Source organism: Hydra viridissima, unplaced genomic scaffold (assembly GCF_058129835.1).
Source record: "Hydra viridissima isolate aposymbiotic clone 2 unplaced genomic scaffold, HvirCarnegie_v1 scaffold_6, whole genome shotgun sequence".
NCBI classification, from domain to species: domain Eukaryota; kingdom Metazoa; phylum Cnidaria; class Hydrozoa; order Anthoathecata; family Hydridae; genus Hydra; species Hydra viridissima.
Window position 1 is genome coordinate 8,343,056 of NW_028324305.1, and position 27,758 is coordinate 8,370,813.

General features: G+C 29.5%; 4 protein-coding genes across 15 annotated transcripts; all 4 read left to right on the top strand.

Annotated features, from left to right (window-relative positions):
- The first annotated feature begins 358 nt into the window (after positions 1 to 358).
- On the top strand, positions 359 to 6,356 carry LOC149886886 (zinc finger MYM-type protein 1-like). Of its 5 annotated transcripts, XM_090091527.1 has the most exons (8): positions 359 to 2,738; positions 2,859 to 3,048; positions 3,139 to 3,400; positions 5,157 to 5,234; positions 5,331 to 5,397; positions 5,475 to 5,529; positions 5,730 to 5,841; positions 6,324 to 6,356. In XM_090091527.1, the coding sequence occupies exons 1-6, from the start codon at positions 1,513 to 1,515 to the stop codon at positions 5,521 to 5,523; spliced, it is 1,872 nt and encodes a 623-aa protein (XP_089947653.1). In that variant the 5' UTR covers positions 359 to 1,512; the 3' UTR covers positions 5,524 to 5,529; positions 5,730 to 5,841; positions 6,324 to 6,356. The 5 variants fall into 5 exon arrangements, with proteins under 5 accessions (XP_089947653.1, XP_089947651.1, XP_089947650.1 ...); XM_090091525.1 differs by having other exon boundaries at positions 5,475 to 5,635; positions 5,730 to 6,356; XM_090091524.1 differs by having other exon boundaries at positions 5,475 to 6,356.
- Positions 6,357 to 8,930: 2,574 nt separating this feature from the next.
- On the top strand, positions 8,931 to 11,364 carry LOC149886887 (uncharacterized). 3 transcript variants are annotated; one of them, XR_016453677.1, is made up of 4 exons: positions 8,931 to 8,945; positions 9,127 to 9,362; positions 9,784 to 9,888; positions 11,260 to 11,364. XR_016453677.1 is itself a non-coding variant. In XM_090091563.1 (3 exons), exons 1-3 carry the CDS (start codon positions 9,328 to 9,330, stop codon positions 10,193 to 10,195), a joined length of 315 nt encoding a protein of 104 aa, XP_089947689.1. In that variant the 5' UTR covers positions 9,202 to 9,327; the 3' UTR covers positions 10,196 to 11,355. The 3 variants fall into 3 exon arrangements, 1 of the variants encoding a protein (XP_089947689.1); XR_016453676.1 differs by lacking the exon at positions 8,931 to 8,945 and adding an exon at positions 10,021 to 11,161 and having other exon boundaries at positions 9,202 to 9,362; XM_090091563.1 differs by lacking the exon at positions 8,931 to 8,945 and having other exon boundaries at positions 9,202 to 9,362; positions 10,021 to 11,355.
- A 1,046-nt stretch (positions 11,365 to 12,410) lies between these two features.
- Positions 12,411 to 15,913, top strand: LOC149886888 (uncharacterized). Of its 6 annotated transcripts, XM_090091558.1 has the most exons (8): positions 13,698 to 13,965; positions 14,177 to 14,212; positions 14,614 to 14,637; positions 14,772 to 14,795; positions 14,885 to 14,908; positions 15,000 to 15,026; positions 15,112 to 15,135; positions 15,653 to 15,913. In XM_090091558.1, the coding sequence occupies exons 1-8, from the start codon at positions 13,917 to 13,919 to the stop codon at positions 15,715 to 15,717; spliced, it is 273 nt and encodes a 90-aa protein (XP_089947684.1). In that variant the 5' UTR covers positions 13,698 to 13,916; the 3' UTR covers positions 15,718 to 15,913. The 6 variants fall into 6 exon arrangements, with proteins under 6 accessions (XP_089947683.1, XP_089947687.1, XP_089947684.1 ...); XM_090091557.1 differs by lacking the exon at positions 13,698 to 13,965 and adding an exon at positions 12,411 to 12,505 and having other exon boundaries at positions 14,885 to 15,026; XM_090091561.1 differs by lacking the exons at positions 13,698 to 13,965; positions 14,885 to 14,908 and adding an exon at positions 12,411 to 12,505 and having other exon boundaries at positions 14,978 to 15,026.
- Positions 15,914 to 24,570: 8,657 nt separating this feature from the next.
- LOC149886889 (uncharacterized) lies at positions 24,571 to 27,659 on the top strand. Its single transcript, XM_090090668.1, has 3 exons — positions 24,571 to 25,756; positions 25,824 to 27,080; positions 27,184 to 27,659. The coding sequence occupies exons 1-2, from the start codon at positions 25,067 to 25,069 to the stop codon at positions 25,923 to 25,925; spliced, it is 792 nt and encodes a 263-aa protein (XP_089946794.1). The 5' UTR covers positions 24,571 to 25,066; the 3' UTR covers positions 25,926 to 27,080; positions 27,184 to 27,659.
- Positions 27,660 to 27,758: the final 99 nt, after the last annotated feature.

A 27,758-nucleotide genomic window follows, 5' to 3' on the forward strand; every position in this document is an offset into this window, starting at 1 on the left:
TATTATTATTATTATTATTATTATTGTTATTATTATTATTATTATTATTATTATTATTATTATTCTTGTTATTATTATTATTATTATTATTATTATTATTATTATTATTATTATTCTTGTTATTATTATTATTATTACTATTACTATTATTACTATACCTATAATACCTGGGATAATTGTGGGATCCATGCGGGTTATCCCAGCTGAATACCAAATGGGTTCCGTGTGGGTTCTGTTTGCTATCCCGGCTGAATACCATCTGGGTCCCGGCTGGGTCCCGTTTGCATTTTCTGGCTGGAATCCCGGACGAGTCCCGTTTGGATCCCGCGGACAAAAACCGGCGGGATCCGTCTGGATTACCCGTACGGGCCCCGTCCTGCGGCCCGGCCGGGACCCACCCGGGTACCTTATGGGCTGGCTAGCTGGGGAAGATGATGATGATGAAGATGAAGATGAAGATGAAGATGATGATGATGATGATGATGATGATGATGATGAAGATGATGAAGATGAAGATGATGAAGATGAAGATGAAGATGATGATGATGAAGATGATGATGATATGATGATGATGATGATGATGATGATGATGATGATGATGATGATGATGATGATGATGAAACCAAATTAGATGCAAATGAGAATATTGATGATGATAACGATGGGGCTGATTGTGGTAATATTAATGATTTATCAAGGCAGATGCACTTACGATTAATATCTAAATCATATTCTTTGATTGAATAAAACTTTTTTTTACATATACATGCAACAGTCAACATAATTAAAAGAGAATTTGTTTTAATACTGAAAATCAAATCTTCAGGTAAAATAAGCTGTTTATATTTTGGACATAATGTTCCATTGAGTTGGTTAACCTTTATATTTTCCACAAGACAGAAAAAACAAAATAATTGTTAACATTTTTTTAGAGTTGCTGGTTGTTTTGGTATTTTACCATAAAAAATACACTGGTAAAGCTGTAAATGAGGATTGATTTCTTTTTTTAGTTCTTCAATATCTATTTCCAAGTCATATGCTGTCACAATGCTTTTTTTAATGGTAGCAATCATGGAAGATGACCACACTTTTTTACCAATACCAGGGCAACCAATAACTTTTTTATTTAAAACATTTAAACTTTTACTGAGTTTTTCTAACTGCTTACAACAATAGCATTCATCACAATGAGGGCGCTAATTTACTTTTCTACCCCCCCTATTTTTATTTTTGATTATGATAGAGAATTTTATCCTGATTAAGAATCGTATAAAAACATACACCTGAAAACCAAAGGAAAGTTCTCTAATTTGATGTTGAAGTGTCAAAAAAATATACCAAAAACGCTAATATTCGCCATCTTTTTTTTACAAAAACTACTAAGTTAACAATTTACTTATTTCCAGGCACGAAAATTCTTTGGCACATAAAAATAATACATTAAGTTTTATTACATTACAAAGTGATGTAGGTAGAATTGACACTCAATTGGCAACACAAGTGACTGATGAAATGAATTACTGGAAAGCTGTTCTTCATCGAATTGTTGAAGTAATTAAATTTCTCGGTGCAAAAGGTTTATCATTCAGAGGTGATAATGAACAATTTAACAAAATTAACAATGGGAACTTTTTGAGAACGTTAGAGTTACTTGCTAAATTTGACCCTTTTATTGCTCAACATATAGAAAAATATGGGAATAGAGGGAAAGGAACTCCGTCTTATTTATCATCCACAATCTATGAAGAACTTTTACTTTTGATGAAGAATGATATAATTAAAATTATATTAAAAGAATTAAAAGCAGCCAAGTATTATTCTTTAATTGTTGATTCTACACCTGATATAGCAAACGTCGATCAACTTGTTATTGCATTAAGATATGTTTTACCTAGTGGTGTACCTGCAATTATATTAAAAGAATTAAAAGCAGCCAAGTATTATTCTTTAATTGTTGATTCTACACCTGATATAGCAAACGTCGATCAACTTGTTATTGCATTAAGATATGTTTTACCTAGTGGTGTACCTGCAATTATATTAAAAGAATTAAAAGCAGCCAAGTATTATTCTTTAATTGTTGATTCTACACCTGATATAGCAAACGTCGATCAACTTGTTATTGCATTAAGATATGTTTTACCTAGTGGTGTACCTGCAGAAAGATTTTTAATATTCATTCCAAACAGTGGTCATAAATCTGAAGAAATGAGCAATATTGTAATGGATTTTCTTAATTCACACAATATACCAATTGAAAATTGTCGTGGCCAGAGCTACGACAATGCGAGAAATATGTCAGGCCAGTATTCTGGATTGCAGTCAAGAATTAAAAGTTTTAATTCATTTGCAGAGTATGTACCATGTTCTGCACATTCTCTTAACTTGGTCGGAACGTGTGCAGCAGAAAGTTGTAATTCTGCTACTTCATTTTTTATGCTTCTCCAGGAACTATACAATTTTTTTTCTAGTTCTAATGCACGTTGGGACATTTTAAAAACATATTTGAAGAAAAATCTTTGTGTAAAAAATTTATCAGTAACTCGCTGGAGTGCTCGTTTTGATGCTTGCCATGCTTTATTTAATTCTTATGCATTTATAGTTGAAGCTTTGCATAGTATAGTTGATAATCAGAAAGAAAAAGCTGTATATAAAGTAGAAGCTAATGGGTTGCTTGCAAGATTAAAAACTTTAGAAACTGGTTTAATGATATGCATATGGAATTCAATATTAAACAGGTATTTTTCACTCTATAAATTAATTATTTTTAAATAATAAATTATGCTTTCATTTATTTTATTTTATTAGGGTCAGCTTAATAGATAAATAAATTAATATAAAGTTTAATATGATTTTAGTTTTAATGCTACAAATAAAAAATTACAATCAACTGACATTGATCTTCATACAGTATTAGACCTATATAATGGCCTTGAAAATTACTTGGTACAGATCAAAGATGATTTTGATGTTTTTGAAAATAAGGCTGTAGAAATTACTGATTGTTCGGAGTATGCCAAAGATTCCAAGAGAAAAAAAAAGAGAAAGGTATGTTTAACTTGTTAATTTTAAAATACACATAAAATAATTTGAAAAAAGTCATAAACATTAACAACATTAAAAACTTTTTTTTTTAAGGCTATGGCTGATGAATCAAGATCTCAACCTCTCACAGAAATCACAGGGAAAATAGATTTTGTTAGAAATGCATATTATATGATCATTGATACTCTTAAATGTCAACTTAGTTCAAGAAGACAAGCTTATGAAAAAATATCAGATATTTATGGGTGTATACCCACATTGTATAAAACACCGAGTTCTATTGTTATAAGGAACACATGTGAAACTTTGGCAAAATATTTTATTGATGATGTTGAAAACTCAAGCTTACTTATAGGTGAGTGTATTCTTTTTTCAAAATTAATTTCCACGGATAAAAATGTAAAATCTGTTCTCTCTATGTATAAGTACATCAAGACCAAAGAATTAGAGTGTATGTTTCCAAATTTAGAAGTAGTTATGCGTATATACCTTAGTACAGCAGTTTCAAACTGCTCAGGCGAAAGAGCTTTTTCTGTACTTAAAAGAGTAAAATCCTACTTGAGGTCAACCATGAAGGAGGAAAGACTGAATGCATTAGCAATATTTAGCATTGAAGCAGAATTGGTTGAAAAATTAGATTTTAATGATACTATTAACACATTTGCCCATCAAAAAGCAAGAAAAAGAAAAGTATAAAATAATGGTTTGTTACTTTTTGTAATATGATTATTTTATATTTTTATATATCTAAAATATATTTTGTTTAATTTTAATTTTATGTTTTTATTTGTATTCACATAGGTATTATATACATGTACATATTGATGTGGCTAATAAACCTAAAATAAAGTTTTATTATTTATTCAAGTATCGAGTAGAGAAATATGTAAAAAAAAAGTTTTAATTGGGGGCACCAAATTTTTTGCAGCCTATGGGCACTGTAGACCTTAATCCGGGCCTGATCACAATCCAGATGTTGATGTTCGTGAGGAAACTCAAAACTGCCCACGTACTAATGTTGTGTCTGAACGTGACTTTGCTTCTTATGACCGCAGGTTAAAAATGAAACCTAAGATGACAACAGTAGCTGCAGCTGGTGTCATCATGTTTAACAATAACAAAATAGCTGATTGGCTAGATGGGAAATCCCAGTAAGAAATTGCAAGGCTAGTTTTACTAGCAAGACGAAATAGAAAAGGATATATCAGAAAGTAAAGAGAAAAAAAAGCAAATATATTGCAGTACAAAATCAATGAGATGGACAAGCGCAACTTAGAAAAGGAAATAAAGGAACAAAAGACAAGCGAAGAAAAAGAGTTTTTGACAACAGAAATTGGAAAGGATGGTGGTTTAATTTTGTGTAAAGAGGATTTGGAGCAAATCCTAGGCACTGAAAATGAAGTTCTAATAAAGTTGCAAAGGCAAATTAAATTTCAAAAAAAAGTACTTCAGCAAAAATTTCCAGAAAAGTGGTTACAGTTAGGAGAAAAGGGAAAAGGTGAAAATTACAAAAAATTTGGTATGTAGGCATTAAAAACAAACCTGCTATTAATTTTTGAATTTTTAAAAAATGCTCCAGAACAACGAGTAAAAACAATAAAATGTTCAGTAATCAGACAGAATAATGAAAGACAAGAAATGTTGTTAACATTAAAACAAAAGGACAGGTTAGTGGGTGATGCTAGATTATTAATGGAAACTGGAAAAAAAAAAAAAGAACAGGCACATCAAAGGGAAGGGTTCCAAAGTTTTGAGGAAAAAGAATTAAACATAAAATGGTAGATGAAGGTGGCAAGGGTATATGGTATTCAGGGTTCGTAGTAAGTGTTTTAGATGACAATGAATTTGATGAGGAATGCAAGTTTGAGATACTATATGACGGATTTGAGGATAAATACAATATTAAGTTAGTCAAAGAGTGGAGGATGAAATGTGTTGTGATAGAGGGAAAGGCTGATGCTTATGTGGAGGGTGAAGTTTGAAAAAGCATAAATGTTGTTAATATTGTTTTTGACGCAATGTCAATTCAACTTCAATTTATTGTATTTATGTTTGTTATTATTATTATTCAATTTAATGTCTTTATGTTTGTAATCTGTTTGATCAACTAGAGCTGTGTTTGCGCACCCGCAATTCTTTATATGTATATTTGATTTCTGTTGTACCTCTGCAGCCATGGCAACATACTGGTAAGTCATGCTTTCTATTTTTGCCCTGATTTACCTGTCAATAAATGTATTCTTGTGTTTAGGTATTTGTAAGTCATTATATGTATGTTTTTGTAGGTGCACCCACAAGTCATGATATGATTACCTGTCTTCTGTTCACCTCTGCAGCAGTGTTGATTTACCGGTAAGTAATTATTTGTATGTTTGTGTGTACACACCCATAAGTCACTATATGTATGTTTGTGTTTATATGCCTTTCAGTCATTATGTGTATGCTTGTGTTCTTTTGGACCCCTGGAGCACTATTTAGGTACAGGTAAGTCCTGCAAATTGTTGTGTTAATGTACCTGTGAGTCATTATATATACACTCGTCTTCTGTTGGAACTGTGGCCGGAATTTCATGTAATATTGGTCAATATATGTAAGTTTCTTTTTATGTACCTTTAAATCATTATATGTATGTTTGTGTTCTGTAAAATCTATATATATTTTTTAAACATCTTTATTTTAACAAGGCAACCACTGCAAGCAACCACTTTTAGAGTTGGAAGTTAATGGAAGAGCCAAGGCAAAGTTTATATAGCTGATAACAATTAACAGACGACTTAAAAGGTGCCAAAAAGATGGGTAATTTCATCATGCCAGACTTTATCGAAAGCCTTTGATATCCAGAGAAGTAGAATTTGCTTAACCACTTCTATCTAATGCTATGTAGTACTGTTCTGAAACAACAGTTAGAAAGTCAGCTCTAAGACAAGATGGTTGAAATCCATATGTTTTTTACTTTATCTGCAAATAGAGCCACCTTTAAGCTTTTCAGGATGATTAATAGTTTTGGCTAAAAGTTAACCCATTACTTAGTTACACTAGTGTGAATTAGGAGCGTTCCGTGCCACATAGTCTTTGTGTTCTGTATTGTGATGTTATTGTTGTAATATTTTGTGTTGATAGACAACTTGGTTTACCTTCTCGTGGTGTCTAATGATAAAAATGATTATTAGGTTGTTTCGTTACTGGAACTTGCTACCTCTAATCATTCACTAAAAGCCAAGAAATAAGTTTTAGAATAAAAAAATTTTTTTATGTTATTTTCATTTTTTTTATCTTAGGCGTTTTCATAAGTTCACATAAACAATCTTAAAGAGTAAGTTTCTTATTTTATAATTATTTTGGTTTCAAATGTTTTTAATTTATACATTTTTAAAATGAATTAACAAAATATTTTTAACACGTTATTGTTTATCTGTGTTTCTAATAACAATATTTTTACATTTTTAATATTAATATTTTTACATTTAATAATAATATTTTTACATTTCTGCTGTTATACCTGCCTATTGCTGTTGTAAGAACTCCAAATTTCAAAAAGTTCATTTACTGTAAGTTATTTTCATTAAAAATTAAATTTTAACTTTATTAAAGAACCTTCTGTCTGTTAAATAGGTCGTTCTGAATAATTTTGACAGTTTTCAATGCACAAGAAGTTTCTGTTTCAATGCACAAGAAATTTCCTTGTTTAAGTTACTGATCAGTCGGTAAATTAAGCAATAGTTTTAAAATGTATTATTTGGATTCCATGATTCGATTATGCATATTTGCATGGTGTAATTATACCTTAACGCCAAATTTTAATATCCAAAACCAAGTGAATAAGTAAAAACCCTCAGCCTGTAAAATAGAAGATTCTGGTCAATCCCTTCCGATTTAAAAAAAGTTGGATCATTATGGAAAATTTCAAGTGAAATGTAACAACAGTTCAAAAATATCAAATACATTAAAAGTCGATATGCCAATTGGTTTGTGCAGCCTTTTTGGCTGCAAATTTTATTTTCCAAAACTAAGTTAATATATAAAAATCCTCAGTCTGTAAAATAGATGAACTTGGGCAGTCCGCACAGATTAAAAAAGAAATTGTATTATTTTATTTGCTTGTAGTTGTTGGATCACTATGAAAAATTTAAAGCCAAATGTAGTGATGGTTCTAAAGTTATTCAAGAGTCAATATGACACCAAAACTAAGTAAATAAATTAAAACTCACAGTCTGTAAAATAGACAATTCTGGACAATCCAGACAGAATTAAATAAAAATATTTTGGCAATTTATTTTTTTATAGTTGGTAAATCAATATGGAAAATTTCAAGTCAAATGTAATAACGGTTCAAGAGTTATTCAAGAGTCAATATGATCCAAAAATACTCTTTTTCGGTGCCATAACAATGCAAATTTTCCATGCTGAAGCCCTACACCTTTCGTCAAAAAATCATCAATTTTTGCACTACAAAAAACTCAATAACTTTAGATCCGCTTAACTTCAAAGGCCGATTGACCCCTCATTTTTTAAGTCAATTCAAGCTCTTTACAATGATATAAATTATATGTTTATTTGAATTATAAAAAAATCGTCTGGAATGACTACCCAAGGACTGCTCTAAGGAGATAATTTCGGTTTTTAATTTCGACAGTGCTGAATTTGCCGACCTGTGCTTTCTCTGAAACCAAAATGGAAATAACCGTTTGAAATATTATGTATAGAAGAAGTTGATTTTAGTAATTCAGATAGTAATAAGATAATAACGAGTTAGGAAAAAATTGAATTCGTTAGTGTCTCTGTGAAACTTAATAAAATAATAGTTCCCCACAATATAAATTAAATTTATGTCATATAATAATATGTATACAATAAATTAATAATTTATTAACTATATATATATATACATATAGGTACGCGGAAATGGCGATTTACGGAACCGATTTTTATGCTAAAATTTTGGCTCTCGTTTTTTTAACTTTTTTTGAGGCAGCGTGAGGCAGACGTAGTTTTGTGGAGTTTCTTTTTAGAAACATATATACACATAGATACTTTTTGGAAAGAAGAAAGACTAATCTTTACTTTTTTAAAACTTTTATTATGATTACTAAACTTTTTAAAAGTTTTAAAAAAGTAAAGATTAGTCTTTCTTCTTTCCAAAAAGTATCTATGTGTATATATGTTTCTAAAAAGAAACTCCACAAAACTACGTCTGCCTCATGATTACTAAACTTTTTTATGTGATATTTTGCTCCTAAATATTAGGTTGATGTTCTCTCTTGAATTTGGGGTCGAAGAAATGTAGAGTCCGCTTTTTTTATTATTAAAATAGTTTCCTTCATGCATTTTCTACCTACATGCCAAATTTCAACGAAAAATTAGCAATTAGTTTAATTTGTGTTATACCAAGTATACCACTTTTTTCAGGTAGCCCTAGGCAAACGATTTTTTGAGGTGGTTTTTTTTAGAAACATATATAAACCTTGAAAGGTTTTGAAAAAAAGAAATGTTAGGCTTGTTTTTTATATCACTATTGTGTGTCGCTCCCATACTTTTTTATTGAGTATTTTGCTGAGAACTTTGCATGAAAATTTGGTTGATGTTGTCACATGGATTTGTAGTCGAGAAATGTAGAGTCCGCTTTTTTTATTATCATAATATAATCATCATAATATAATTCCTACAGAAATGCTTAATGTTTAACGTTTAACGTTTAATGTTCAACGTCGTTTCGTCATTAGTTCCTAGGCTTTGAATTAGTTACTAGGCTTTGGTAGAGCGCGTTCTTCAAATGCACGCGGCCATTGGAGAAAGATCTTTTGAGCAAGTTAAAACTTTTTTCCTTTTGGAATTTAATTATTAGTTTAGATATATTACATAAAGAATCATCTTAATCAATTATATATCATATTATAATTGAAGTAAGTATATGAAATAGTTATATATACATTTTTATCAGATAAAGTAGAAAGGATTAAAACTTTTATTAGATAAGGTAGAAAGGATTTAAAGTTGAAAGGATTTTAATTTTTTAAATCGTTTAGATTTTGTTTGTTTTAGTTTTTCTTTTAGCAGTTTTATTTTTATTATTTTATATTTTAGAAGGAAAATAGGGGTATGGATGTTATTTAAAGTTATACTATTGCTGTTTCCATAAAATTGTTATTTTTACTTTGAAATTTCTGTGATGCTATCAACTATTTTTGTTCTTTTTTAGAAAATTTAGAAAAAAAAAATTAAAATTTTGTGCCAACACTGACAATGCATGTGACATGTTATTGTATGTAAAGGTTAAATGTTGTTATGAAGATTACAGTTCTTATGAGAAAAAAAAGAAGGTAAAGTGAATTGTTTGTAAATATATATTTTGTATCTTTTTAAATTTTCTTGCATCATTTTTAGAATTTTTGTTTGCACACGTTTATTGTTTGCATATATGCTTTTTTGATATGTATGTGTATGTGGTAATAAGTGCTTTATAGTTGTTTTATCAATGTGTTTTTATAATAATGTAAAGTGTTTTTTTACTGTTTGTGTATGTGTTAATATGTGTTACATAATTGTTTTAAAAATGTGTTTAAATATGTATATAAGGTATTTATTTATTTTAGTATTAGTATATATTTAACCTTATATACATATTTAAACACATTTATTGTGCTTATAGTTTGTACATATGTTTATATTATGTTCTTTCTGTGTTTTTAAAGTGCTGTGACTTGGTAAACATCTACCTGAAAATCAATTAATGTATTTTAGAGAAGGAGCAGAACATATGGCTTTAGATCGTGCAGCTCAGCGTGATATGCACCTAATGGCATGGTTTAAGTTAAATACTGAAAATGAAAGAGCATATTGCTATTCGTATGTAGACATTCCTTATCACTTTATATTTGATGATAAACATTGTAAATGGAAGGTTAGATAAAGGGGTGGTAATAAGGTGATAGTAAGAATGTATAAAGTTAATCCAACTGGAGAATAGTTTTTTCTTAGACTGTTACTTTTGCAAGCAAAAGGAGCAACATCTTGGGAGGATGTGCATACTGTTAATGGTGTTGTCCTTGAAACGTTTTGTGTAGCATGTGATTTGAAAGGTCTGTTGCAAGATGACACTGAATGGCAGAATACTCTTTCTGAGGCGGTTTTAAGACATGCCAAAGAAAATTAGACAGTTGTTTTCAATTATTTTGACCTTTTGTGAACCTGACAATCCTTTACATCTCTGGAATACATACAAATTTTTTATGATGGAAGATTTCATTCACCACTCAGTCCCACTTCTAATAGCTGAACAAGCTACTCTTCATCAAATTGAAAAGATTATTAATCAAATGTGTTATATAAAACCATATTTGTTTATAGTTGTATATATGTTTAAATTATGTTGTTTCCATGTTTTCAAAGTGGTGTGATTTGGCATTATGTTGAGCAAGGTTGATAACCTTGCCACCCAAGCGATGTACTTATAGCAGAGTTGTGACTTGGCAGCATTTAGTGCCAGGCGGAGTTACTGCTTTGGAGCTAGGTTGTGTTGTGTAGCCTTTTTTAATTATTCTCAAAACACATAATAATGTCTGTTAATGTTTAGCGTAATGTGTATGAGAGTATGCAACCTTGATCTTTAAATCCAGGGTGTTTTCATGTCCTAAATTTGAAGTAATTGAATAACTAATATTGAACATAAAAACAAATATACTTTTATGTATTTATATGTTTAGTAAAAAGATAAATATAGTTAACTTTAAATTGGTTTTCTAATTTTGCCTTTCATATTTTAATTTGGTTTGTTATCTTCACTGGATTTTAGGATCAAGGATGTAAATATTCTATTGTTATGTGTTATTGTTGTGATGTTTTGTGTTGGTATTCATTTTTAACAATAGACACCTTCATGTTGGTGACTATTGTAAAAAATGAATAATAGGTTGTTTCATTATTGGAACTTACTGCTTTTATTTATTTACTGAAAGCCAAGACAACATGGTAAAAATGCAATTTATATCTTAAATTGGTTTTTTTTTTATATACATGTATAGTATTGTTAATCCTTTTGTACTTCGAAACAGATTTTATTGTTACATTTTCGATAAATGTTTATATTAACTGCCATGTCAAAATGGGTTACTATAAATAGGTACATCGATTTTCAGTTTTTATGCGGTGTTTTATTTTTGTTTTTTTTTGTTGTTGTTGTAATTATAGTATCATAATTCCATTTTTATTTTTCTTTAGGATTTACGATTGACGCATTTATACGATTTATAAAAAGAAACCTGATTACCTTTTATTGTAAATTTTGGTCAGTTAAAATGATATAAATGTATGCAATTAGTTCAATTTTTTTTAAAGTTTTCTCTATTTTAAGCCTAATAATTTGCTGTACGTAATTTGGTGGTTAATATTGTAGTTTAGCGCATTTTTCAAATATCGAGTTACTTAAATTTTATAAGGTTTTTAACTAATTAATTAGCTTAGTTTGCATTTGCAACACTTTTGAGGAAAGAAAAAATTCTTATATATGTTAAATTCTTATAAATATTAAAAAGAAAAAATTCTTATACACGTAAATCATTGTTTTACATTTCGGTATTCTGGTAAAAGGTCTTCATCAAAAACTTGACTACTCTTAATAAAAATATTCTCCTGACCACCATTAAGGTAAAACGGCAAAAACGGGGAAGGGAGGTCCTTTATTAGTGTCAAAATATTGAAGAGAACTTAACGTTTTAAAGACAGTTTCCTTTTTTAAAGAAACATGTATCAAGGGGATACCAAAAAGTTAATAATTCATGTATAATTAACGTTCGCTTTATATTAATCTTATAAATTAAAGTTCATGTTATAAAAAATATCACAAGAATTTAGCTTCACTTTTTCGTCAATTTAAAGCATTATGAAGTGTTATTTTTTTGAGTCAGTAACTAAAAACGTATTCCGTTGAACTTGGTAATATCGAGGAAAATGGTTCTGCCTAACACTGATATGACCTATGTCAATGGTAAATTACTCTACTAAATAATTGGTAAATTATTTTACCTCCGCATACTTTTTATTTTAACTTTACAGATGGTTTAATTTTTTAAATTTGAAGGCGTTTTTCTAAAAGGGTATTAGTTATGGTTTCGCAACTTTAAATTGTGGAATACAGCCACTAAATTAACAGACCGACCATAACCCGTTTTACGGGTTGCTTATTGCTAGTTAAAATAGTTTGCTTTATGCATTTTCTATGAACATTCCAAATTTCAACGAAAAATAAGGATAAGCAATTACTCTAATTAGTGTTGGACTTTAGGTACCTAATTTAGGTTTTTCTGTTATTTTTTTTTTTAAGCGAAATCCGGGTAGGGGCCGAAATCTGGATAAGGGGGGGGGGATTCAAATGAAAATCTTATTTTGAATTATTTTGATTTATATTATTAGATTTAATTTAATATGGACAATGCCAACAAAAATTTTATGGCTACACTAACAGATAGTAAGTTCAATTTTTTTTCCTCATATCCAAAAATAATGATTAATGTAAAACTTCATTGTTTTTTATGTAACATATAAAAAAAGATTTATGTTTCAGATTAAAACTGTTGGCATTCAATAGGAACAGCTTTAATATTTTAAAACACTAACATTTAATATTTTAAAAACACTAAGAAGTTTTTTGTTAAGATTAATCTAATAAGTATGTGGGGGAATAGTGCCTATGATGGCATAGCGCCTATGATGGCATACTGGTCATATTTACAAAAATATGGGTTTTGGTATATAATTGATTAGACCAACATGTGTATATAAGTAATTCATTACTTCTGGTGAAAATTTTTCCCTCTGTCATAAATAATGCTTTTGTAATCAACAAAGATAAATTTTCGCAGGTGGTGTTGTAGTTTTAATGCCCTCATATATTTAGGATTACGATTTTATTATACAACATACAGAAGTGAAATTTTCATGCGTTTCATCTGCAGGCTTTGTACATTTACTAGAATACTTATTTTAATGCTATGTTAAGAATAAGGTTGACACAGCTTGTTTTAATAAATATGGTGACTCTTTCCTATGATGGCATACCGAGGAGTTGCCATCATAGGAAAGTCTGCAAAATGAGTTGAAAAAAATGCCAGAATTAAGTTTTAATGCGCAGAAAAAGGTGATCAGGCTTAGAACAAAGATGAAATACAAGAGTTTTAGATACCATCACATTTGGAAATGAGATTTCCCTCCATCAGAAGCTTCCATATGCATTGGATCTTCTGTTTCAACAAAAGGATAAGATCTAGTAAACAAAAGTTGTGTCCAGTGCCTTTAGCAACCCCTAAAATTGAATTTAAAAGGGGACGAAAACGCGGAAAAACTGGACCTCTGAATACCACACTGGATATCCAGAACTAAAAGATAAGGCAAAAGAAAAAAATAACAAGGAAAAGGAGAAATTTGTTAGAAAAACAAAAAGAAAGACGACTGTTGAAGAAAAATACTGCCACGAGGAGATTAAAGGAAGTAATGATAAAATGGATTTCGAATCTTATACAGCATTTTTGTATTGTTATGAACTTTATTCACTGTCTTGCTCTAAAGAACCATGGATTTGTTGTCAAAAATGCAGATCTTGGTGTGATTTTTTATGTGAAGGCATAAAGAGAAGTAGAAAATAATTTACATGTGAACTATGCTTATAGACCAAATAACAATTTTTAACTTTTTTTTTTGATAAGTTGTGTTTCCATTAATAAAAAACAAAAAAAATTCTTGTTTGTCTAATTTCTTTAAAGTGTGCCATTATAGGAGCAGTTAGTTGCCTATGATGGTATACTAGTATTTTTTTTTTTTTAATGGTATAAACTTATAAAAAAGCAAAATAGTAAAAATTCTGAGGTTCATTAATATTCTGCATGCTGGAGGGAATACACCCATGTCAAAAATTATTTTTTAAGTTTTCAGGTAACGACTCAGAGAAACGTTAAAGTTAAGTATGCCATCATAGGCACCTTTCCCCTAATATACTTATTCATATGTGGTTTATTATAAAGCATATCAATCAATGATAATCATTGTTATTGTCTTTTATCATATTTGAATTATATACTTCTTTATCAGTGGATTAGTGTTTAAATCATTATACAAGCATGTCTAACATTTATTTCTTGTTTAGATCCTACCCAGCTTTTTGTAGATTTTTTAAGATTTCGTAAGTATAAGTCACATAAATATTGGGTTTATTAATTAAAAAAACATTTACATAATCACAAAGAGAAAATAGTTAAAATTAAGTAAATATTAATAAAACATTTATAATATCTTCCTATATATAGAAACACTTAAAAAACTTAAGTTAATGTTTTTACTTATTGTATACTTATCTTTATCTGTGTTTATTGTTTACATAAGTTTATAACCATTCCTAATTTTAGCTTGTTGCTTATAAAAATAATGTCTTTATATTTGAATAGTTATATTTTCATTGTTTATTTTCATTTTTTTAGTATAGTTGTTGCACCTTAAGCAGAACAGCTTTAACGATTGTTGCATTTGTAACTTGATGTTGACAATTTCAAATTATATTGTGTAAAATTTTTTTAACATTTTTAGTCGAATCTACATGGCCTACTGCTAGTAAGTTTGTATCAGTTTGTATATGTTAATGATTATTGAGTTAGTTTTTAATCTGTGAATAGATTTTAAAGAATACCAATTTCAAAGTCATTATTTTGAAATATTTATTTTTTATTACAAATTTTGAATTTTAGTTACATCCTCGTCTTCAACAAATGGTAAGTTTAATAACTATTACTATTTAGTATGTGTATATATTTTTGACGATTGCAATATAAATTTTTTATTAAATAATTTTTAACCTTAGTTCCTTCTACATCTGCTATAAGTGGTATGTGTATAAATTTTTACCTTTCAATATGTTTATGCATATCTTGGCAATTACAGTATTTATTTTTAATTACAACTTTGATAACCTTTAGTTACATCTTTATTGGCTACTACGACTAGTAAGTTTAAAAACTATTATTTGCAAATATGTACACACCTTTCCTATAAGTTGCAAGTTTTTATAAAAACGTTTTTTATCTTTAGTTACATATGCACAACCTTCTGCTGGTAAATTTATGGTTTAGAAATGTTTCTGAATGATTATTCAATTAATGTTTCTATTTATATACACTATTTAATGCATTAGTATTGTGTTATCCCTCAAAGTGCAGTAGAATGAAATGACCAATCTCATTAACATTTTTTAAGCTATCGTTGATTAATATGTTGTTCTTATTATTTATTCAGCCTATCACTTTCACAATTAATTTTTTTATGTTAAATTTTAAATAATGCTTTTAAGTACTAATCCACTACAACTAGTAAGTTTAAAAACTATTATTTGCAAATATGGTACAGCAATTTGTGTAGCTTGCAAAAAGAGTACTGCAAGTTTTTTAGCTTGCAAAACATTTTTGATAGACTCTGGCTTACCTTCACGTGGTGTCTATTGTTAAAAATGATTTATTTAGTTTCATTATTGGAAATTTAAGTAATATCATTTACTAAAAGCCAAGACATAAATTTATTATATTTTGTATTTTAAAAATTTTTTAAATTTATTTTATCTTTGGCTTATTTTTAGGGTGGATACTCCAACTTGCATCTTGTAATGTGGTAAGATTTGTAAAGTTATGTCTCTCTTTTTAAATAAACACAATTTAAAAACTTTTTCAAGCTTAAATAAGAATTGGAGGGGGGACGTTGGGCGAGGCACATGCCCCTACCCTAACTAACATAGTAAAATAATCTTGAATACTTATTTCTCTTTTTCCATAAACTCTATTTAAAACCTTTATTCATATATATTTAAAAAATTTTTTTTAAGTTGGATAAGACTGGGCGGGGTGGGGTGGGGGGTGGGGGTGGGGCGGGGCGTTAAGCGTGGCACATACCCCGCCCCTAATGTCAATTTATACACCACTTGTATATGATGTAAAGTAAGAGAATATAACTTTTTAACACAAAATATAATAAGTGTTTTTTAGGTTTAAATATGTTTAAGAATGTAACATTTCACTACGAGGGTGTTAAAACATAACAAAGACGTCCACCCTTTAATCTAAAAAAGACCACTAATATTTGGAAATGGAATGGAAGCAAATTAGATTAACTTTTTGTGTATAAAGATAACATATTTTATCAGAAAAACAGTCTTTCGTGTGAAAAACTTATATTTTTTAAGGTTACGATGGTGTTCCGGTTCCTCTGGCCCTCTATACACCCCTTCTATCTATAGAAATATGTGAACTTGTAGCCTACTCTTACATCTATCTTTTGATACCAAGGTTTAGGCATTTGGATAAGATTTGACAAAGTTATAACAACTTCAGTGAAAAAAATAATTTTTTTGGAACCAATTTCTTCAATAAATCCATACATCGAAAATTTGCTACTAAAAACGTCATAATTTTTTTTTAAACTTTTCGTTTTTAATAATTTTTTCACCTTTAAAATACTGTATTTAAGGGCTTTCTAATGATATATAACATTTTAGTATATGCTCAATTTTTAAAAATCAGTCCACATACCTAATATATATATATATATATATATATATATATATATATATATATATATATATATATATATATATATATATACATTATTGTGTGTTAGCATTATATAATGGGTTCAAAACATGTAAAATATGGTAATTGGTCAAATGAATCATTAAAACTAGCAGTAAATGCAGTTTTAGTTGATGGTTGCTCGAAATGTTCTGCTGCTAAACAATATAAAATACCAAGGCAAGCACTACATGACTATATAAAACACGTGTCTGTTGATAATTGTGTTAAAAAGTTAAGAGCAGGACACCCAATAAAACTCTCAGCTTTTCATGAAAAAGAACTTGTTGAAGTTCTTCTGACTATGTCACAGAGATTGTTTGGTCTGTCTCCATAAGATGTAAAACAAATGGTATTCCAGTTTTGTGAAGAAAATGGGATTATTCATAAGTTTAATTGTGCAACTAAGTCAGCAGGAAAAGAATGATTTAGGGGTTTTTTGAAACGTCATAATAAACTCTCTGTAAGAGTTGCTGAATCAACGTCATTGCATCGAGCCATTGGTTTTAATAGAATAAAACTTAATCGTTTTTATGATGAACTAGAAAAAATAATGTTTAATGCTGATGAAATACAGATTATTCCACCAGCAAACTTATTCAACGTAGGCGAATCTGGATTGTCTATATGCCATAAACCAGGAAAAGTTGTTGCCCTTAAGGGAAAACATAGTGTTGGTGGCTTAACAAGCTCTGAAAGAGGAAAAACAATCACAATAGTTTGTTGCCAATCAGCAAGCGGATTTTTTGTCCCTCCAATGTTGATTTATCCACGTATTCGAGTGAGACCTGAATTTTTAGATAAAGCCCCAATCGGTTCTATTTCTGGTGGCAGCAAAAATGGGTGGATAACAACTGATTTGTTTAAAAAATGGTTTGATCATTTTTTAAAAGCAGTCCAGCCACAGTCAAGAGACCAACCAGTTCTTCTAATTTTAGATGGAAATTCAAGTCATAAAAAAAATCTTAGTGTTATTATAAAAGCTCACAAGACAAATATTATTAAACTATCACTTCCGTCTCACTGCACGCACAAACTGCAACCACTTGATGATTCATTTTTTAAAAGTCTCAAAATATTCTATGATCAAGAAGTTGGTACTTGGGTTCGTCACCATCCAGGTCGTCCTGTAACTGAATTAGAGGTTAGTGAATTATTTGGAATAGCTTATGGGAAAGCTGCAACTGTTCAAAATTGTCAGTCAGGGTTTAAAAAATGTGGAATATATCCATTTGATAGAAATGTGTTTACTGAAGAAGATTTTGCTGCAGCTAAGGCTACTGAGCACTCGTATATTGTATCAAAAATTTCAAAACCAAACATTACCTCTGAAATGCACCCTACTCTCGACAATGGGTTAGACTCTGCTAAAGATTTAGATCATATTGATTTTGTCACAGAATGTGTAATTGCTTCTCAGAATGGTAAATCATTTTAAAAGATGTATTATTTTTACTATCTTCCACCATTTATTTAAAACACAAATGTAATTTTTTTTAAATCAAGCAAAATAATAACTTATCTGTTGTTTTATTAACCTAAAAAAAGTTTCTTAAAAAAATAGTTCAAATTTTTTATAATTTACATTTTGGCTAATTTTATTCACCTTTTTTAGTTAAATATTTTTATTTAGAATCTGATTCACCAAACTCATCATTTACACTCCAGAAGTCATTAGAATTAGCCACCTCTGATGAAACCTCACAACCTCATGGTGTTACATTCGGATCACTAGCTGGACTTGACATTAAAAATAAAAAACGAACAGGTATAAAAAGGAGGGTAAATCATGCTGAAAAAATTACTGGATCACCATATAAGTCTCAAATAGAGGAATCTTTATCTTTGAAATATAAGAACAGGCAGCCACGTAAAAAGTGCATTAAAGAAAATATATCTACACATCAAAAGACGTGTTTGAGTAACCTTGATGCTAAAAGTGCGATTAATAAACAACTTTGTGCAATGTGTCAATACAGTTATGGGGATCCTGTCGATCCATACTTAAAGGATAATTGGGATAAATGCCATAAATGCTGTAGATGGTGGCATGAAACATGTGCGGCTATATGTGGTGTTTATGCTAAAAAAGTATTTACTTGTAATGACTGTATGAAACACTGATTCTTTAAGCTGTTTTTTAACTTTCTTAAATAAATCTCTTTTTATAAAGTTTTCTTTGAGTTTTGTATTTTATTTTTTTATGTTTAACTATTGTAGTTATATAAAATATTATTTTATGAACTACTTTTGAGCTTATAAACATGAATTCTTATTTAAACAGAATTTAGAAATAATCATCGAAATCATAGAAATTAGTAATCATTTTATTTACAATTTTACTTTGGAGGCACATTTTTCTAATAAGGTTTCTGTTTTGGGTGATGTATTCATACTTTACTAAAATAGGTGGTTCAAAAAATATGAATCTTTGCAATTGCAACGCCCTTAATTAAATGCCAATTAGGTGTAACAAATTCCATTTAAGAGACAATTACTTTATACAATGCAGATTTATAGCTGTTTATAATATTTTAATTATATTAATGCGTTTTCAACGAACATTTTAATTTTCTTAAGTATGCCGAATTTACCGTATCATTGTGCCGAAATTACCATACTAGGTCGCTAATTTCGTCATTTTTGAGTATTTTGTAAAAAAAATTTTACATAAAACTTTGTAAGTTTGAAACAATTTTTTAACTATTATTTAATAGATATATCTGCAGGACATCGATATGCATGATTTTTTAACGTTATTAAAGCAACCATTGTCTATAAACAACAAAATAGCTTAATACGCCGAAATTACCCTACTTTACCCTTTATATATATATATATATATATATATATATATATATATATATATATATATATATATATATATATATATATATATATATATATATATATATACATATATATATAGGGTAAAGTAGGGTAATTTTAATATATAACATTATTATTACATAGTTAATCATTTACGAACAAAGAATGACATAATGTCATTCGTGATGTTAATGCTATTTTGTTAACTCATTGCCCAAATATTTGGTGTATTCTTGTTCTCAGACTCCAATCACTTCTTTATATTTGCAAATCAATCTCATTTGACATAAACATGAACATACTTAAGCTTATACCCAGTAAGCAAACGATGTCGTGTCAACGTCGAAGCAAGGTTGAAATTTCAACGTTGGAATTTTACTTTCGCATTCCCCTATTTTTTTTACAGATTAAGAAAGATCTTCGTTTAAAAATAAGAAAACGTATAAGAAACAATACTTTTAGACCAACTTAATGTACTCTAAACACAATCTGAAAAATTTAAAAATGCAAAAACGCAAATATTGGCCATTTTTTCATGGCGATGACGAATTTAAAAAACAATTTAAATGTAGCAGTTAAAGACCTGGGAGTTTATTCACTAAACTTATCTTTTGCGCAGCTCAGCTAAGATTACGGAAATCGTAAGTTCATGTTAATATTTGGTATTCACTAATGTTTCGCAGCATTTCCGTAAAGTTAGGGTTGCGCATAAGTTGCGCTGAACTTACGCAAAAAATACAAACGAGTTGATTTTTTTTTAATATACCAAGTTTTCGTAATTACAAATCTTTATCAAAGCATATTTTTCTGAAAATGAACTCAAATAACTTCTATAACAAAAAAATAAAATTATTAGGTAAAGAAACGTAAACTGATAAAATAACAAGCCGTTATCAAGATAGAAAACAAATAACTGATTTTACGAGTTATTGTTAACATAAAATAAATTTGTGTATAATTAGATAAAGCAAGTTGTCTACACTTTTTTTGCTAAAAAAATTAACACATTATTTAAGGTTTTTAACTACCAAAACAATATATGAAATAATATCAAGCAGTTTATCCAAACCAATATTAAAAATGTGCAATTCGAATTCTTTCTTTTGGCTGTCATGGAAATGGGCTGGATGTTTTACTGTTATACTGTTAAAAGTATAACTGGTGCAGTTATATTTTCGTACAGGGATTTGTATAATACAAATCCCTACATAATATAACATCTTATATATACATATATATACATATATATACATATATATATATATATATATATATATATATATATATATATATATATATATATATATATATATATATATATATATATACCATTATAAAGATATTTTATTATGTGATAGTAACAGTATGACAGTATATCATGTCATATAAGATGCTATATCATTATATACTTTCGTGAATAACGTCTTCAAGATGCAATTAGCGTGTGTGTAGGTGTTAAAGTATGTAAAGTGGTAAATGTGATGGGTGTTAATGTACGTAGTTGTTAAGCATGTAGTATCTTAATGCATTCAATCTGTTAAAATGACGCGGTTGTTAAACTGTACAAAAGGGGAGTGTAGTTTGTAAATTGTATGATTCGCAGTCATATGGAAAAAATATTATCAAGTTCATAAAAAACAGTGACTCCTTAGTGTCTCAGGGAAAGTCTAAATAGTTCCCCACAATATAAGATATATTAAGCCTAACATATATAAGAATACAACATCTTAATAAGATGTTATGTCATTATGATGCAGTTATCTTTTGTTAAAATCTGTGATTATTATTAACCCTTGCTATAATATATATATAACTTACATATGTTAAGATCCCTAATAACATATCAATCTGATAATAGAACATATGTATCATAAAAATATAACGCTGTTCTTATTATTTAGTGATTTTAAAGTTACGCCAAGGTAAAGGCAGCTCATCGCAAGCGTAACTTTTCTTGCGTAAATTGAGCTGAGCAAGTTTCTAAAAGGTTTGGTGAATACCATTTGAGTTTGGTGAATACCGATAGTTTAGGGTTGAACTTACGTAAAACTTACGAAAGTTTTTTTGAAGCGCAACTGCGCAAGTTTTGTGAATACGACTTTTACAGTTTTGAACTTATGCCAAACTTAAGCTTGGTTTCCAACAGTTGTAGAAATATCGTACAACGATTCGTACAACATTCGTATGATTTGTTGTACAGTAAATTGTTGTGCAACGCAATGTTTCCATTAGATTGAATTAGCGCAAAAATCTTAAAAAAACCAAAAAAAAATCTCATTCTAAATTATCCACTTTTTCTTAAACTTTTAATTTTAAGACGCCGAAAAAGCGTAAAGAAAAGAAAGCATATGTTTTGGGTCAGAGAACAATCTAAAAATCGCGTTAAACAAGGTGCTTTTAGTTATTTGGTGTAAGAAATGATGCTATTTGATAGGGATCTTTTTTTTTTATTGATACTTAAGAATGTCTCCTAACAGACTAGAACGAACACCTTTTGTCATTAATCGGATTTTCAAATTTGTTGAAAATCCGAAACTTGTTGTGCTATATGGGAAGTTCTCAAAAAAGTATCTCTCAGAGCCCAAAATGATATAAAAGAAAGACAAAATATGATTAAAGAGTTTAATCAGAATCGGAATTTTCCACAATGTATTGATGGAAAGCATGTACGCATTGAGGCTCTTGCAAAATCAGGTTCTTATTGTTGCAACTACAAAGGATTTTACAGCTTCATTTTATTTGCCATTTGTAATACTAAATATTGTTTAACAATGGTTGACATTGGGGCTTATGGAAGGGATAATTATAGTTTCATGCTGCATGAAACTATACTCATGTAAAAACCTTACCGTTCAGCAAACAGTTTTAATTATCGCCTATCAAGAGCACTAATAACAATTGAAAATAGCTTCGGAATTTTAGCTGCTAGATGGAGAATTTATAAACCTCCAATTAAAGCAAAACCATCGAAAGTGTAAAATATAATAAACGTTACTATCTGTCTTCAGAACTATTTGCGTTTAACAGATGGAGCACATTATATCCTTGGTTTGTTGATAGTGAAAGTAATTCAGGAATTGTTATTCAAGGAGATTAGAAAAAAGAAGTAATAGATCAAGCATGTTTGCTTAATTTCTCGAAATCAAAAAGTAATAGATCTGTTTTTGATGAAATTGCAATAAGAAATACTTTTAAAGATTATCTTAATTCATGTGAAGGAAGCCTTTCGTGGCAATTGGACTATGTTCGATCATGTGGTCACAATCTATTTAACAACTAGAGTGTATATATTATACTTTAATAAACTTTCTTTTGAATGGCAATATGATATATTTAACAAAGCAATACTTTTTTATTTTTTTAAATTTTAGATATGCCCCAATATTAAAAGTTAATAAAAGACATATTTTATACCCCCTGATTTTACTTAAAATGTGTAGTTTTTCACAACAATTCATCAATTGGTTAAACAAAATAGTAAGCTAGACTATAATGTTTACATTATTTATTCACATTAATAGGTTAAACAGAGAGGCTAGATTACTTCACCTTTATCTGGAAACTCTAATTTGAGAATAAGTGCTTGTATTTGAACTTTAGCCAAAGCTTTGGAATAGTTGTTTAATCGCTTTAGCTGTGGAATTAATGATTTCATAAGTAAATAACCCCTGGTGACAAAAATTTGGCACAAAATAAACACAGACAGTAATAGTAAAACTAAAAGTTTAATGATCAAAAAATATTGTACAGAATATTAAACAATATATTAGTTTTTTATTTTCGGGACTGCAATAATGATTTCTCGCCATTACGACGTACGGCATCAACTTTATTGTATACATGTTCACACATGCCTTGTGCAAGATTTTTATCAATTTTTTTTAAACAAGAATGGATTTTTTTTTGCAGCTGATCTTCACTTTCAGCTTCCCAATTGTTTTCATACACGTAGCCTTTAAGGATTGACCAGAAATCTTCAATTGGTCGTAATTCTGGGACACATGCTGGATTATCAAATTTTGTTACATAACGGATATTTTTCTCATCGAGGTAATTGGTCACACTTCTAGCATAATGTGAAGAGGACAAGTCAGGCCAGAATACATAATTACCATCACTGTGATGTTTGTTGATAAAAGGAATCAATCGTTTGATGATGCAATCATTTTTGTACACTGTTTGGTTAATTGCCAGTCTCGCAGGAGCATTAAATTGTTTCGAGATTCCACGAGGGGATATGATAATCCGCACAAGAATTGTTTTTTCAAATTTGCTTTTGCGCTTATATTTTACATTTTTTGGTGCATTTTTTGCGTCATCTGAGTAAAATCCAACATTCGAATTTTTATTTGTATGTTTAAATGTAAAATAAGACTCATCGTCAATGACAAAGTCGCGGTTTCTGAATTTCCGACAAATTCTTCCACACTTCAGTTGCAACTGCTTTAACTGTTTCTCAGTGCGATCAGGGATTTGTTTTTTCCTAAAATAACAAATGTTTGTTTTGTTTTTTTATTGTTTTTACAATGTAGGAATGATCACACTTGAATTTATTTGCAATTTTTCTTGTTGAAGTTCCAGACTGGTTTTTCAAAAGACCTTTCAGACGATTGATGTTCCCAGCAGTCATAATTTTTGGTTTTCTGCCTGATCCAGGCTTATGAGACTTTGGCTCATTGTTCTTCCACTTTGCCATATAACGTTTAATGGTTCTTTCGGGGTGATTAGAGGCTACAAAATACTCTACGGTGCTCTTCGTTTTAGCGTTAGGATGCAAATTACAATAGTTGTACACTTGTTCAATTAATGTAGTCGACTTCATTTTTGGATAACTTTTTTATTAATTAATCTAAGTAAACAAAACTTTCTGTAAAAGATAAGTAACACTTTATAAACAAAATAACTAAAAAATTAAGACTGGATAACTAAAAACTCAATAAGTTTTAGCTTATCAAAGATTGTGCCAAATTTTTGTCACCAGTGGTTAATCTTCATCCTGCTCTTCTTCAGCCGGATTTTCAATATTGGAGTTAATTATTTCAAATGTTTTCACTAAACTTTTGTCAAGTAAATCATTAGATTCTAATTTTTTTCTTTTTCTTTTAGTTTTGTTATTAGTATGAACTGTCGATTCACTTGACTCTACTTGCACACAAGAATTTATATAATCATTTTTTTCATTCACATCTTCAGATAAATGATTATTTAGTAGGGTAGGTCGCTTTTACCATTTTTTTCGAATATCAAATTGAGTAATGTTGCTGTTACTGTAACTAGGGTATAACAACAACTCCACCAAATTTCAGGAATACTGTATTAAAAATGGCTTGCGGTTCGTATTTAAAGTTTTCAGTTATGCCGTAAATTTGTAAGTTTCCAAAATACTTGGAGTTTCAATCTTTGAAATTTTAAATTCCAAACAAGTATCTCGTTTCAAAATACCTCGTTTTGAATATACAATGCAACCAATAAAAATGTTTGTTAAACTACAGCAGCCAATCAAATTTATCGCACCTGGCGATTGTTAAATGAATAAACAGATAAATCTAAAATAGTAAAAAAAAACTTGAACAAGAATTACAAATATCAACAATAAAAAAATGCCGAAAATTATAATTACTCCTATTACACGAAAAACAAGTGGAAAGAAGTATGGTGGTGGTGCATGTGAATTATTAATGACGGAGCCAAGTACTTACAGACAGGTTATTCAATATTATTACTATCTTATTCATGTAAAGCCAACTGCAGATATCATAGAAGTTACTGAGCAAATTAAAAATAATTTAAAATCAATCTGGGCTGCAGTGAATCCAAATGTACCTCTAATAACTGACAAATCTATTGCTAGAAAGGTAAAGGATCTTCTCATTCTAATGAAAAGCATTAATCGAAAGCATGGTGGAGCAAGTACCAAACGAAATCTTGATGCAAATTTGGATAAGCATTTCGATATTTCTGCTTGTTCTTGCTCATTGAATATGCTACCTTGCAGTGATAGAAAAGTATCATGCAATAAAGCAAATTGCTCAGAAGAACATATTATATGTATTTGCCCTCAAAACGCGAAAGTACCTCTTGAAGATAGAGTTTATCTTCGAGATCAGAGGCAGAAAACTGGTCCAAAAGGAGCTTATCAACTTTCTTCAGTTGATAAAGTAGCTTTCAAAAGAAACAAGAAGATTGATAATGAGCAACAACAACTATCTCAAAGGGTAGTTGATAAAGCAGAATCTCTCATACAACAAAAAATGTCATCTGAAGAAGCTAGCTGTTCAACTGAAACTGAGGTAAACTTATTGTAACTTTATTATGTTTTAAGTACACGCAAATTTTGTATGATACAATTTCTTTCAGGAAGAAGCTGGATGGCAACTAATGAACAAATTTCCTAAAGACTACAACTTTAAACTTCCTAGGTTTGCAATGGAATTAGTCAGAAATGAGTGTCAAACTTAGGTGCAGCTCTTGCAAATGCTTTACTACATGACATTAAACATATTTTGAAAAAAGATGTTGATATCAATCACATCTTGATAGACAGTCCAAATTAGATAGGGCTAAAGCACAAGTAAAGATACTTAGTGAAGGTAAAGATCTAGTAAAAAAAAAACAGTTACTTTGCCTTGGTATGGATAGCAAACTTGATCAGACCACTCAAACTTCTTGCATAATAAACTCACCTGAAGGTGAATTCCTCAAAAAATCTATTGAACCTGAACATCACCTCACATTTACTTATGAAGATGGAAAATCTACTGGAACCTATTTGACTCATAAAAATTCCTATTATTGGTGCAACTGGTTTAGTACTTGTAAAAGAGACGTTCAGTATTTTACAAGAATGTAACAGTGTTGAAAGTATTCAGGCAGTTCTTCTTGATATTACTGCTACCAATACTGGCCCAATAAGTGGTTTAGTGGTAAAACTTGAAGAATTGTTAAAACGAAAACTTCATCTCATTGGGTGCGCGCTACATCAAAACGAACTTCCTTTAAGAGCTCTTTTTAAAAAACTAGATGGTTTAACAACTGGACCAGGAAGCTTTAGTGGCCTTCTTGGCAAAAGATGTGCTGAAAATTTCAGGATTTACATCAAATTTTGTTTGAACCTGTCACAAATTCTATAGTTGATGGATATATTCCAATAGAAGTACTGAAAGACCTTAGTAGTGATCAAAGACTTTTATTTGAGTATTGCAAAGGAGTAGGGTCAGGTAAAGTTGCTGATAAATGGGCTGCTTGTAAAATTGGTCCACTTAACCATGCAAGGTGGTTAACTCTAGCTATTCGTATTCTCTGTTTATATACAAGAGACAATCAACCAAACCAGTCTTTAAAAAAACTAGACTACTTTATTGTTCAAGTTTATGCTCCAGCATGGTTTGAAATAAAGACATCATCCAAGCTGCACTACTCTCCTCGTTTTTTTTTATCCGCTATCGTTCGACTAAATATTCTCCCATCTAATGATGTGATATATATTGTGAAGCAGAACATTAAAAATAAAGGATTCTGCCTAAGACCTAAAAACATTCTCTATGCCATGATTAAAGATGATGACAACAAGATCCGAAATCATGGTTTCAAACAAATACTGACTCTTAAACAAAGGTATCTTTTTAAATTATTTAATTGACTTTGTAACTAAAAAATATTATCTTATCCTTTTAAGCACAATCATAACGCAGTATTGATCACAATTTTATATTTATAGAATGAACTTGACCAGTTTTCAAAATGAATTGAAAAAAATTCCTGTAATAAATTTTAATGCTAATCATTGGTATGAGTTGATAGACCTCACTGCTCCAGACGTTACGGAACCTCCTACTACGCAAAATTTTACAATTCAAGAAATTCAATACTTCATAGACAATTCTGTTAAGCCAGATATTCCGGACTTCCCATCTCACTCCTTGAGTGTAGAGCGAACTGTTAAACTAGTATCGGAAGCATCCCATTACGTTTACGGGTTTGAGAATAGTCACAGCTGCATTCTGACAAAATTGCTTAGCAGAAAGATGCTTCCAGCATATATGCCAAAAGGATATTATTCCCATTCATATGATGATATTTTTGAATAAATTCAAAAAGTTACTAAATTAGATAAACAATTTTTTAAAAATTTAGAACCATAAATTATAAAAAAGGTGTTTAGAAAACTTTTTAACATATTCTCAAAAATAAAAATTTTAATTTCCGTTTATCGCGCTTTTTATAGCGTTTTTCGTAAATCGCAATAATCTTTAAAATTAAATCCGCAAACCATTTTTCATTAAAAGTAGCTGA